Source organism: Carcharodon carcharias, chromosome 2, assembly GCF_017639515.1.
Source record: "Carcharodon carcharias isolate sCarCar2 chromosome 2, sCarCar2.pri, whole genome shotgun sequence".
NCBI classification, from domain to species: Eukaryota; Metazoa; Chordata; class Chondrichthyes; order Lamniformes; family Lamnidae; genus Carcharodon; species Carcharodon carcharias.
Genome location: NC_054468.1, coordinates 5,987,673 through 6,000,457, shown reverse-complemented (window position 1 = coordinate 6,000,457; position 12,785 = coordinate 5,987,673). Strand labels below are relative to the sequence as shown.

General features: G+C 45.5%; 1 protein-coding gene across 1 annotated transcript in view; it reads left to right on the top strand.

Annotated features, from left to right (window-relative positions):
• The window catches only part of p3h2 (prolyl 3-hydroxylase 2), a 239,429-nt gene that overhangs the window by 202,510 nt on the left and 24,134 nt on the right, over window positions 1–12,785 (top strand). Inside the window, exons 4-7 of the mRNA XM_041182953.1 lie at window positions 1,819–1,950; window positions 4,872–5,014; window positions 6,107–6,196; window positions 12,147–12,199. Of these exons, the coding sequence (XP_041038887.1) occupies window positions 1,819–1,950; window positions 4,872–5,014; window positions 6,107–6,196; window positions 12,147–12,199 (418 nt within the window). The remainder of the gene's footprint in view (window positions 1–1,818; window positions 1,951–4,871; window positions 5,015–6,106; window positions 6,197–12,146; window positions 12,200–12,785) is intronic.

The window sequence follows — 12,785 nt, the reverse complement described above, 5'->3', positions numbered from 1 at the left end:
GGATCCATCCTGCTTCTGCATGTAGGTCAGAAGAGGATTAGCACAGAGGAAATTCCCTTCCACTTGAGGCATCTATACTCACCCAATGACCCACCTCCTTCTGAGATCACCGTCACATTTTAATTTCTCCCCTCTGCTCTGAAGGATCATTTTCCATCTCTCCTGAGAATCATCTTCTTTCCCCCTGTTCTCTCTTCCTTCCTTCTCTTCCTTTCTCTGGAATGAGGCTAGTTCCAGGTGTCTGGTTGGCATAGATGAGTTGGTGAAATGAGCAGAAGCATGACAGACGGAGCTCTATGTAGAAAGGTGCGAAGTGACACACTATAGGAGGACTAATGTGATAAAACAATCATCTATATATGACATGAATTTCTACAGTGTGGATGAGCCGAGTGTTATTCTGCCAGTTTCAGCACCAGCTGTTGCAGGGTCTACGATGGACTCAGGAGATGGTGGGTGCACCAGAGCTTTCCTTGACCACTAGGCAAGATTAAAGAGCAGGTGCCTGATAGTGTCTCATCCAACTGGGTCTGGGTCAGCCTGCAGAGTGATCACGTTTCTCATAACTGAAGAATGTGAAAATGCCTCAACCACTTAGTTGAAGCCCCAAACAAACTGGACTGGGTTGTGCCAGGAACGAATTCAGAGATTTGCTAGTTTTATTTATGAAGTTTAGCCAACTGCTTATTTAGACAAAAAAGGGTCTAAATACTTTGCTCTGTTATTTCCCGAGCTGACCAACCTAAGCCCTGAGTCCAAGGGAATACCATTGTGTGATGGTGCTGCCTGTGAATCTGGCATGAGTGGCCATTTATTGAGTCAACTATTCCAGCTCATTCATAAAACAATCCCTCTAAGTACAGCTGTTTACTATCTCCCCGGTGCTATTTTCACTTCACATGAGGTTTCTATCTGAGTCTTTCGCATATTGGCATGAAAGCTGAATGTTGGTGATAGCCCCCTAGTGTTGGGAGGATCTAACATCAGAATTGACTTGAATCTTAACAACCATTACGCAAAAATCAAAATTAAACAGAGGATTCATTTAGATTGTTCAAAGTCATGTTTTTAATTTTCTTCCTGCCAGTCTCTTTCCTTCATCCACTTTCTCACTGTCCTTCAGCGCAGGTGACCAAACGGGTGGAGGAAAGCTGGACGGTGAATGTGGGAGTTGCTATCAAGTGTTGGTATTCTTGGAGTTTAGAAGCCTTTAGATCGAAGGAGGAAGGGAGAGCTGAGGGAGATGAGGAGCGCTGATGTTGGAAAGATGGAAGATTCGTCTTCTCTGACTAGTGCTCTGGGATTTTATACATTCCCCCTGAGATGAAGCCTCATTTCTACTGAAAGGTGGTACCTCTGGCTTACAGCACCCTCTTAGTTACTACACAAGAGTGTCGGTCTAGATTACGGGCTCAAGTCTCCAGAATGGGGATTTGAACTCACAACCTACTGACTCAGAGATGAGAGTTTGACCCACTGGTCCATGGCTAACACCTGAATCAGTTGGAGTAGAAAAGAGTGTGATGGGTCTGAACTTTAACACGTAGGGGATGCAGGAAGACAAAGAGGAAGACAAAGGGATTCGGAAATTAGGGGAAACCGGTGTGGAAAGTAAAGAAGAGGGTGAGAGTGGAATTTCCAAAATAAAGAAGAAACATTGGAGGTGAGCGAGGGACGGTCTATCAGAATTCAGACTATTTCCTGTATCTAATGGAGCAGCAGGTTTGAGGAGTTGAAAAGCTCGCTCCAGGTCTGGGAGCAGTACGATGTTTTCAAACTGTGCCCTATAATTTTGTCATGTGACTCTTTCCCACTCAGATCACTACATCCAGGTCCTTCAGTGTGAACACGACTGTGTGAGAGAGCTGGCAACGCGTGCTGGGAGACTCTCTCCCATCGAGAACTACCTGCCCATGCATTATGACTTCCTGCAGTATTCCTACTTCAAGGGTGAGCTCCGTTTTAACATTTATTCTTTCACAGGATTTGGGCGTCACTGGTTAGACCAGCATTTATTGCCCATTCCTAGTTGCCCTTGAGAAGCTGGTGGTGAGCTGCCTTCTTCAACCACTACAGTCCATGTGGTGTAGGTACACCTACGGTGCTATTAGGAAGGGAGTTCCAGGATTTTGACCCGGCGACAGTGAAGGAACGATGATATATTTCCAAGCCAGGGTGTTGAGTGACTTGGAGGGGAACTTCCAGGTGGTGGTGTTCCCATCTATCTGCTGTCCTTGTCCTTCTAGATGGTAGTGCTCACAGGTTTGGAAGGTGCTGTCTAAGGAGATGGTACACACTGCTACTGCTGTGCGTCGGTGGTGGAGAGAGTGAATGTTTATTTACATTGCTAACCTGCTATCAACTGACCACACAAGGACTGTGTTCAGGCTTGAGATCATGTGTATTTTTTTCACAAAGTGGCTTAAATTTTCAAAATGTATTTACTAAGATGGTTATGTATTAGCTACAATTAAACCTTTCAGTCGCCTGTCCCAGATTTAGAATCCAGATTTTTGTTGATTGGCTAATAGCACAGATTCTATTTACTGCAGATCCTAAAGCCAGGCAGTTGGACAATAATATCCAAGAAGCTAAATTCCCTGAAGACCCAGTAACTCCTTTCATCGGATACTTACATTTCTATAGTGCCTTGGACCTTGTGTAGGCTCAATATGTTTCCATTACGATTAATTAGTTTAGTATTCTCCCCACAGCGAAATGCCACAGACAACAATTAGACAAATAACTAATTAATCTACGTTAGGGATTTTTACTGGGCCCTTCCCCTGGGGCCCTGCCTTGGGGTGCAGATCCCTTCTGTTGTTCTTACCTGGTATGTGCCAGTATGTAACTCCAGTCCCACACCAGCTTGGATTAATCTTATCTGTTCTCTGGATGGCCACTCACTTATATCAAAACACTACCCGAGGTTCAAGAAGGACATGCCAGCATTATCATCTCGGAGAAGCCAGCAATGGACAATGAATACCGGACTTGTCAGTGGCTCCCATAGCCCAGGTATGAGTGTTTTAAAATAATATGTGCAATTATTAATCATTTAGAGTTCAGGGGTCCCACCTACACTTTATAAACTTATCTTCCTACAGGAGGTTCCAGATGTGTGGAACTGGCCAGAGTACTGAAAGCGTTCCTGTTGTGTTGACCCCAGAGCTTTGTGAAAAGCTCATCTTTGGGATATGCCTATATATTCTTTTTTGTGGCAAGTTCCCTCTAAGACCAGGGTGAACTGGGGAGTGTTCTGAAAGAGGGTTAATTGGTTTCCTGATTGTGACATCATTACATTCCAAGAAATGCTCATGTGATCTGAGGTTGCCATGGGGATGAGCAGCTAAGAAGCAAAGGGTAAATAGAATGCTAACTGCAGTGAGGTTAATTTTGTGGCAGACAGTTCAGAACACATTGAGAATTTGTGCAAAGAAGGAACAAGCAAGGCTCTCTCTGAATGGAAGAGTTTTCTGTTTGGTTCTCTTCGAACAGATGCTGGTGTTGAAGCAGGTCTCTAAGAATAGAGCAGAGACGTTGAGACAGTGTTAGTATGTGTGTTATATAGTTGGAAAGGACAGAACACTGAAGAGAGAAAGAGAGAGGGATTGTGGTTTAGACAGTGCCCGTTGCTGCTGTTGAAGTGATACCACTACCCACCAGGCTGTTTAAAGGATCAGAGATGATGCTAAAGAATCTCTGGAGATTCTTTGCCATCAGGATTGTCATGACCCGAGTGAGAGAGGGTTCATAGACATGCACCTTGTTGGTGGTAGCTGTGTCTAGGAACTTCAGACTGAATATGGCTGCTGGTCAATGTGACTCAAGGGCCAAAACAACTGGACAGGAAGTGAGAGATCTAACAAAATGAAAACCGGAACACATTGAGCTTGCACATGGTCCCACATTTGTGTGGGAAGTAATGTGAACGCTTGTAACTACCTGAAGCACATCTTTGTTCCATCGACTATTTAGGGTGAAATTTACCTTTTTATTTGTGATATTGTTCAGCTGTTGATTAATGTTCAAATTATACGAACATACGAATTAGGAGCAGGAGTAGGCCATTCGGTCCCTCAAGCCTGCTCTGCCATTCAATAAGATCAAGGCTGATCTGATCGTAACCTCCTACCAGCCTCCGATAGCCTTAGATTCTAACATGGGAGGTCAGTCTACCTCTGCCTTAAAAATATTCATTGGCCCACTCAATATTCACTGCTGTCTGGGGAAGAGGGTTCCAAAGATTCACCACTCTCTGCAAGAAAAAAACTTCTTCTCATCTCCAGCTTAAATATTTTTAAAGTGTGTTGTCTACTTCTAGTCTCTAACAAGGGGAAACATCCACCCTGTCAGTTCCCCTCAGGATCTTGTATGTTTCAATAAGATCATCTCTCATCCTTCTAAACTCCGATGGCTACAAGCTCAGCCTAGTCACCCTTTCTTCATTAGATAAACCCCCTCTCTCCCCACACACAATCCCAGGAATCAGCTAAGTGAACCTTCTCTGAACTGCTTCTAACAAATTCATATCATTTCTTAAATAGGGAGACTAAAACTGTGCGCAGTTCTGTACACTGTACGCAGAATTGTGTTGATTTCTGTTGGTTGGTTACAGTTGAAGTTTTAAAAGGCGAAATCTTGTCCTGCAGTTTTCTTCCTGTAAGCATCGTAGGGATTCCTTTCTTAAAAAGTTATCAGTGCCTGCAGGCATCGTAACACTGGGAATTGTTTTAATGGACTGCTCTCCTTCCCTCCCTGCTCTCTTCTCTCTTCCTCTCCCTTTCTCTCCCTTTGTCTCCCTTTCTCTCTCTTTCCCTTACTTCCCCTCTCTTTCTCTCTCCCTCACTTCATCTGTCTTGTTTCCGCAGTTGATAATTATGAGAAAGCGTTGGAAGCCTCAAAATCCTATTTACTGATCCGGCCAACAGATGAAGACATGTTAGAGAACCAGGAATACTACCAGAGTGTGTTGGAGGGGCAAGTGGATACGAACAAAATTACCCCTCGACAGGTGAGTTATTATCAGCTCAAGGGGGAGCTGTCTCAGCTTTCCGATTGTTTAGAGCCCCCAGGCGCTGTCTGTTTTTGCACTGTCACCCTGGGGCCCACGTTCTCGCTCCAGGGGCCATGCTCCCACCCCAGGGTGACACTCTTCAGTGTTCTGTCCTTTCCAACTATGTAACACACAGTAACAAAGTCTCTGTTCTATTCTCAGAGACCTGCTTCAACACCAGGATCTGTTCAAAGATCAGTGCTCCCTCAGTACTGACCCATTAAAAGTGCGGTGCACTCTCAGTACTGACTCTCTAACAGTGCAGCACACCCTCATACTGACCTTCCATCAGTCCAGCACTCCCTCAGTACTGACCCCTTGACAGTGCAGCGCTCCCTCATTAATGAACCTCCATCAGTTCAGCACTCCCTCAGTACTGACCCTCTGAGAGTGCAGCACTCCTTCAGTACTGACCCTCTGACAGTGCAGCACTCCCTCAGTACTGATCCTCTGACAGTGCAGCACTCCCTCAGTACTGACCCTCTGACAGTGCAGCGCTCCCTCAATACTGACCCTCTGACAGTGCAGCGCTCCCTCAGTACTGACCCTCTGACAGTGCAGCGCTCCCTCAGTACTGATCCTCTGACAGTGCAGCACTCCTTCTATACTGACCCTCTGACAGTACAGCACTCCCTCAGTACTGACCCTCTGACAGTGCAGCACTCCGTCAGTACTGACCCTCCGACAGTGAAGCACTCCCTCAATACTGATCCTCTGACTGTGCAGCATTCCCTCAGTACTGACCCTCTGACAGTGCAGCACTCCATCAGTACTGACCCTCCGACAGTGCAGCGCTCCCTCAGTACTGACCCTCCGACAGTGCAGCACTCCCTCAGTACTGACCCTCTGACTGTGCCGCACTCCTGCAGCACTGCGCCAGAAATGTCAGCCTGGGTTATGTGCTTAATTCTCTGGAGTGGAACTTGAACTCATAACCTTCTGACTTGGAGGAAATAGAATGTTTACGATTGAAGCAACCTGTCCCGAATATTGGGTTGGGGTAATTTTGGAAGTAGATTAACAATCTTCCTCTGTCTGTGTTGTTTTTAGGATCTTGTTTGGTTCATGAAGCGCTATGAGCTGGAGAAGGAGATTCTTCAACTTGTCAGTGATGAGCTGGGATTCCTATACTTGGATCCAGTAAGTGCTTTACCCTGAATCTGACTGGCAGCTGATTGTGTGAGGTGAACCGTGTGCTCACCTCTGACCCATGATTTCCTGATGTCACTTTTAACAGGCACAGACCTTCCTGTGTCTCGTGGCTCTAATCCTTGTTCAGTGTTGGCCAGTTAAGTGGGAGAAGGTAATTAACCTTGAGGCTGGGGCGTTGAAAACATCCATCGTATGGAAGAGCCTCACCTTTCATCGCAATCAAAGAAAATCCTGATTAACGTACCCCCCAAGCCTAGCTCACCGTCGCTGCCAGAGAGAGATGAGGGCTGGCAGAGCATTTGATGGGGCAATGTAGAGGGAACTTTAGAATGTAGTACCAGGAGTAGGCCATTCGGCCCCTCAAACCTGTTCTGCCATTCAATAAGATCATGGCTGATCTGATAATGGCTTTAACTCCACTTTCCTGCCTGTGCCTCCCCATAACCCTTGACCCCCTTGTCAATCAAAACTCTGTCTAACTCAGCCTTGGATATATTCAATGACCCAACCTCCACTGCTCTCTGAGGATGAGAACTTCAAAGATTAACGACCCTCTGAGAGAAGAAATTCTCCCTCATCTCCGTCTCAAAATGGCGACTCCTTATTTTGAAACTGTGCCCCCTAGTTCTAGATACCCACCCAGCCACTCCGAAACATCATCCCAGCATCCACCCTCAATCCCCTCACAATTTCACATCTTTCAGTAAGATCACCTCTCATTCTTCTAAACTCCAGTGAGTATAGAGCCAGCCTATCCTCATAAGACAACCCCTTTATCCCAGGAATCAGCCGAATGTGCATAGTTACAGTTTGCCATCCTGAAAATAACCCATTTACCCTAACTCTGTCTCCTGTTAGTTATAGCTGATCCTCGCTTCCATGCGAATACATCACCTCCAATGCCAGGAGCTGCCATCTCGTGTCGTAACTTTATATGTGGCACCCTATCGAAGGCCTTTTGGAAGTCCAAATACACCACATCAACTGGTTCCCCTTTATCAACCAGGCTTGTTACATCCTCAAAAAACTTTCATTGCCTTTTTCAGTCTTTAGCCTTATTTGTTTTCCCAGTGCTTTTTTCTCTACTCAACATTATTGTTTTAAGAGCCTCCCTCCCTTTAGCCACTTGGTTTTCTATTCTCGGGATGCTTTTTTTGTCTTCTAGTGTGAAGATAGATACAAAATACTTGTTCAAAGTCTCTGTTGTTTCCTTGTTTCCCATTATTAATCCCCCAGTCTCACCCTCTAAGTGACCAGCACTTACTCAAGCAACTTGTCCCCTTTTTATATATTTGCAGATCTAGTTGGTTGGTAGCACAGAATGTAAAAAGAGTCATGTTGTCGAAGCTTTTTGTCTTGCACTCATCAGGACAGATGCAAGAATACCAAATTTCAAAGGGAACAATAAATTGCACAGCATGAGAAAAGGGTGCTGATTGGTTGGTAAGTCAGCTCTGGTTAGCTTAGGCATTGGTCTGGAGAATGCAATCAACCCCTTTTCTTGTGCAGTATAAATTGTTGCTCCCTTTGAAATTTGGTATTCTCATGTCTGTGCTGATGAGTGTAAGACCAAGAGCTTCAAGAACATGTTTCTTTTTTCAACAATATTTGTAGGAATTCCTTCTGTCTGTTTTTATATTTCTTGCTAGTTTTCTCTCATACTCCAATTTCTCCCTCTATTTTTTTTAGTTATCCTTTGCTGGTTTCTAATATTCTCCCAATCCTCTGGCCTGTCACTTGGCAGCAAAGTATGACTCTTCTTTCAATCTGATACCATCTTTCCTTTGTTAGCCACTGCTAGTGTATCCTTCTTGTAAAGTCTTTCTTTCTCAATTGAACATATCTTTGTTGACAGTGAAGAAATATCTCCTTACCTGTCCGCCACTGCTTCTCTACTGTCTTACCTTTTAATGTATTTCATTGGAGCCAACTCTGTCTTCCTTCCTACTTTCAGAATTGTCTTTATTTGAGTTTAAGGCAGAAGTTTCAGACCCCAGGTTTCTCACCCACAAACTGAATGTCAAATTCCTTCATGTTGTGATCACTCTTACTTAGAGGATCCTTTACTAAGAGGTAATTAATTAATTCTGTCTCATTGCACATTACCAGGTCTAAAATAGATTGTTCCCTGGTTGGTTCCAGCTTGTCCTCAAGGCTAACTTTGCTGATTTGATTAAGCCAATTTATGTGAAGATTAAATTTACTCTGTATCTAACCCCGTGCTGTACCTGTCCTGGGAGAGTTTGATGGGGACAGTGTAGAGAGAGCTTTACTCTGTATCTAACCCCGTGCTGTACCCGTCCTGGGAGTGTTTGGTGTGGACAGTGTAGAGGGAGCTTTACTCTGTATCTAACCCCGTGCTGTACCTGTCCTGGGAGTGTTTGATGGGGACAGTGTAGAGGGAACTTTACTCCGTATCTAACCCCGTGCTGTACCTGTCCTGGGAGTGTTTGATGGGGACAGTGTAGAAGTAGCTTTACTCTGTATCTAACCCCGTGCTGTACCTGTCCTGGGAGTGTTTGATGGGGACAGTGTAGAAGTAGCTTTACTCTGTATCTAACCCCGTGCTTTACCTGTCCTGGGAGTGTTTGATGGGGACAGTGTAGAAGTAGCTTTACTCTGTATATAACTCCATGCTGTACCTGGCCTGGGAGTGTTTGATGGGGATATTGTAGAGGGAGATATACTGTGTATCTAACCCCGTGCTGTACGTGTCCTGGGAGTGTTTGATGGGGACAGTGTAGAGGGAGATTTACTCTGTATCTAACCCCGTGCTGTACCTGTCCTGGGAGTGTTTGATGGGGACAGTGTAGAGGGAGCTTTACTCTGTATCTAACCACATACTGTACCTGTCCCGGGAGTGTTTGATGGGGACAGTGTAGAGAGAGATTTACTCTGTATCTAACCCCGTGCTGTACCTGTCCTGGGAGTGTTTGATGGGGACGGTGTAGAGAGAGCTTTACTCTGTATCTAACCCCGTGCTGTACCTGTCCTGGGAGTGTTTGATGGGGACAGTATAGAAGTAGCTTTACTCTGTATTTAACAGCGTGCTGTACCTGTCCTGGGAGTGTTTGATGGGGACAGTGTAGAGGGAGATTTACTCTGTATCTAACCCCGTGCTGTACCTGTCCTGGGAGTGTTTGATGGGGATGGTGTAGAGGGAACTTTACTCTGTATCTAACCCCGTGCTGGACCTGTCCTGGGAGTGTTTGATGGGGACAGTGTAGAATTAGCTTTACTCTGTATCTAACCCCGTGCTGTGCCTATCCTGGGAGTGTTTAGTTCTGAGTGTCTGATACAGAAAGGATTTTCTTTCTGTCACTTGTCTCTCCTTTTACATTTTGCTATTCCCTGGATGTTGCTGCCATCTTGTGGTGTTTACTTAGAAATACAATATTTCACAATCTTTAGGAACATTGAGAATTATTTGGTTCAATGGGAGTCCGCAGCAGCAGTGGTGAAGCCATGGTGAGGTCAAGCCATGCCAAAACAACCGACTATCGGGCCAATATCGATGTGAGGTCATTCTCTGCAGGCCTGGGTTCTGAGCTTGAGTAGGATTGAAGTTCTGGCTACTTCCTGCTTCCTTTCCTGGTATTAGAATCACTTGATATCTTCATTTCTATCAGTCCCTCTCTGACAGGCTCAAACATGTTATGAGTTCAATCCAATGAGTATTTGACATCAGAGATCTCTCCCTCCCAGTGACCAGCTCCCAGCAATGGGCCCAGCTGGATAGCAACTGAGGCAGCAGCGCACAGACCTCTGCTCTCTCAGGTTATCCAGATCGAGATATTACAAACTATAGCTGCAGGGAACATGTAAAGCTGTGGAGCATTGAAACGATCTGGACCTGTGCAAGGAGAAATGTTTGAGGGGGACATTGCTCTGATCAATGGGCCGAGAGAGTGAGGAGCTGAGACGATGCCTCCAGTGATGTGATACTCACTGCTGGTCCCTCCTGCACTTGGACCCCCAGACACCTGCGCCTGTCTTGACCCATTCCCCTGCCCTTCATTAAACATCCCACAGCAGCATGTGGCTGCGGACAGGGAGGTTGCTGAATAGGCTGAGTTTATTGGTGACTTGGGCAGAAGGTCAGTATGAAGAGCTCAGTACTGGTTAACACTGGAGACAGCTCATGGCTGATCAGTACAGATGGAGGAAATTATCTGATCCAAACTGGACAAGGGGACCTGAGTATCAGCCATGATCACAGAGGACAGCACCCAGAGCTGCTAGAATCCTCCTCCTTTGCCAACCTGACAAATCTGACACGGCTTTATTCACAGGGCATCTCCCTGACTGCACCCAGTGTGTAAGAGAACTCAGTCCATGTAACTGTCATGTCAGATACTTTGAGACCTGTGTTGTTGCCCTGGGAGTGTTTAATGGAGACAGTGTAGAGGGAGATTTACTCTGTATCTAACCCTGTGCTGTACCTGTCCTGGGAGTGTTTGATGGGGACAGTGTAGAAGTAGCTTTACTCTGTATCTAACCCCGTGCTGTACCTGTCCTGGGAGTGTTTGATGGGGACAGTGTAGAAGTAGCTTTACTCTGTATCTAACCACGTGCTGTGCCTGTCCTGGGAGTGTTTGATGGGGACAGTGTAGAGGGAGATTTACTGTGTATCTAACCCCGTGCTGTACCTGTCCTGGGAGTGTTTGATGGGGACAGTGTAGAAGTAGCTTTACTCTGTATCTAACCACGTGCTGTGCCTGTCCTGAGAGCGTTTGATGGGTACAGTGTAGAAGTAGCTTTACTCTGCATCTAACCTCGCGCTGTACCTGTCCTGAGAGCGTTTGATGGGGACAGTGTAGAAGTAGCTTTACTCTGTATATAACTCCATGCTGTACCTGGCCTGGGAGTGTTTGATGGGGATATTGTAGAGGGAGATATACTGTGTATCTAACCCCGTGCTGTACCTGTCCTGGGAGTGTTTGATGGGGACAGTGTAGAGGGAGATATACTCTGTATCTAACCCCGTGCTGTGCCTGTCCTGGGAGTGTTTGATGGGGATATTGTAGAGGGAGATATACTCTGTATCTAACCCCGTGCTGTACCTGTCCTGGGAATGTTTGATGGAGACAGTGTAGAAGTAGCTTTACTCTGTATCTAACCCCGTGCTGTACCTGTCCTGGGAGTGTTTGATGGCGACAGTGTAGACGGAGCTTTACTCTGTATCTAACCCCGTGCTGTACCTGTCCTGAGAGTGTTTGATGGAGACAGTGTAGAAGTAGCTTTACTCTGTATCTAACCCCGTGCTGTACCTGTCCTGGGAGTGTTTGATGGAGACAGTGTAGAGGGAGCTTTACTCTGTATCTAACCCCGTGCTGCACCTGTCCTGGGAGTGTTTGATGGGGACAGTGTAGAAGGAGATTTACTCTGTATCTAACCCCGTGCTGTACCTGTCCTGGGAGTGTTTGATGGAGACAGTGTAGAGGGAGATTTACTCTGTATCTAACCCCGTGCTGTACCTGTCCTGGGAGCGTTTGATGGAGACAGTGTAGAGGGAACTTTACTCTGTATCTAACCCTGTGCTGTACCTGTCCTGGGAGTGTTTGATGGGGACAGTGTAGAGGGAACTTTACTCTGTATCTAACCCTGTGCTGTACCTGTCCTGGGAGTGTTTGATGGAGACAGTGTAGAGGGAACTTTACTCTGTATCTAACCCTGTGCTGTACCTGTCCTGGGAGTGTGAGACTGCTAAAGTGTAATCTTTTCATTCTCAGCTCACTTTGCCGAGTGGTAGGATAGAATTCACATGTTGATTTTCTCCTCTTTATCTGTGAAAGGTGCTGTTTTATGCAGGTGCAAAACTGGTGGAAAGGTGTTGATGTTTAAGTTTAATATCTGACATATTGAATATTGATTTAAAGGTGAATCGCTGTTTTTTGTGATTAGAAATTAAATAGAGATTTGTGACTTGTGTTTGCAGATTAACTGGACTGTTTCTGCGGCAAAGGCGGAAGATGAAAATAATTCTGTCAGGTGGGGAATTACCACTGTGGCCCTGAAAAGATATCGTCATAACTGCTACATTTTATAGTGATGGTTTAATGAACGGAAATGCAGATTGTAGGAGATGGAAAAGCAAAGATAAAGCACAAACAGAGAGGTCACAGGCCTTATAGACATCACAGACATCTCCCCCAATTCCAGGTTGCATCTTTTCAGCTCATTAGAATGTGGCACCAGAGTTTGGCTGGTGATGCCTGTGATGTCTGTGACCTCTTTGATGTCTTGCTGCTTTCTGTTTGTGCTTTTTCTTTGCTTTCTCCATCTTGTACTATCTGCCCAGATTTATCTACTGAATTTGTCAAAATCCCACGAGCAGTCGATTCAATGCAAGTTGTTTTTATTTACAAGATAGCTTTCTTCTTACTGACAAACCTGTTTGCTTGTCAGCCTTTACATTGGATCCCAGTCCAGCAGGAACTCAGTTTTAAAATTCTCACTCTTGTTTTCAAATCCCTTCCATGGTGTCATCTCTCCCTATCTCTGTAATCTCCTCCAACCCTCTGGAATCTCTGCGGTCCCCCAATTCTGGCCTTCTGCACATCCCCAGTTTTCTTTG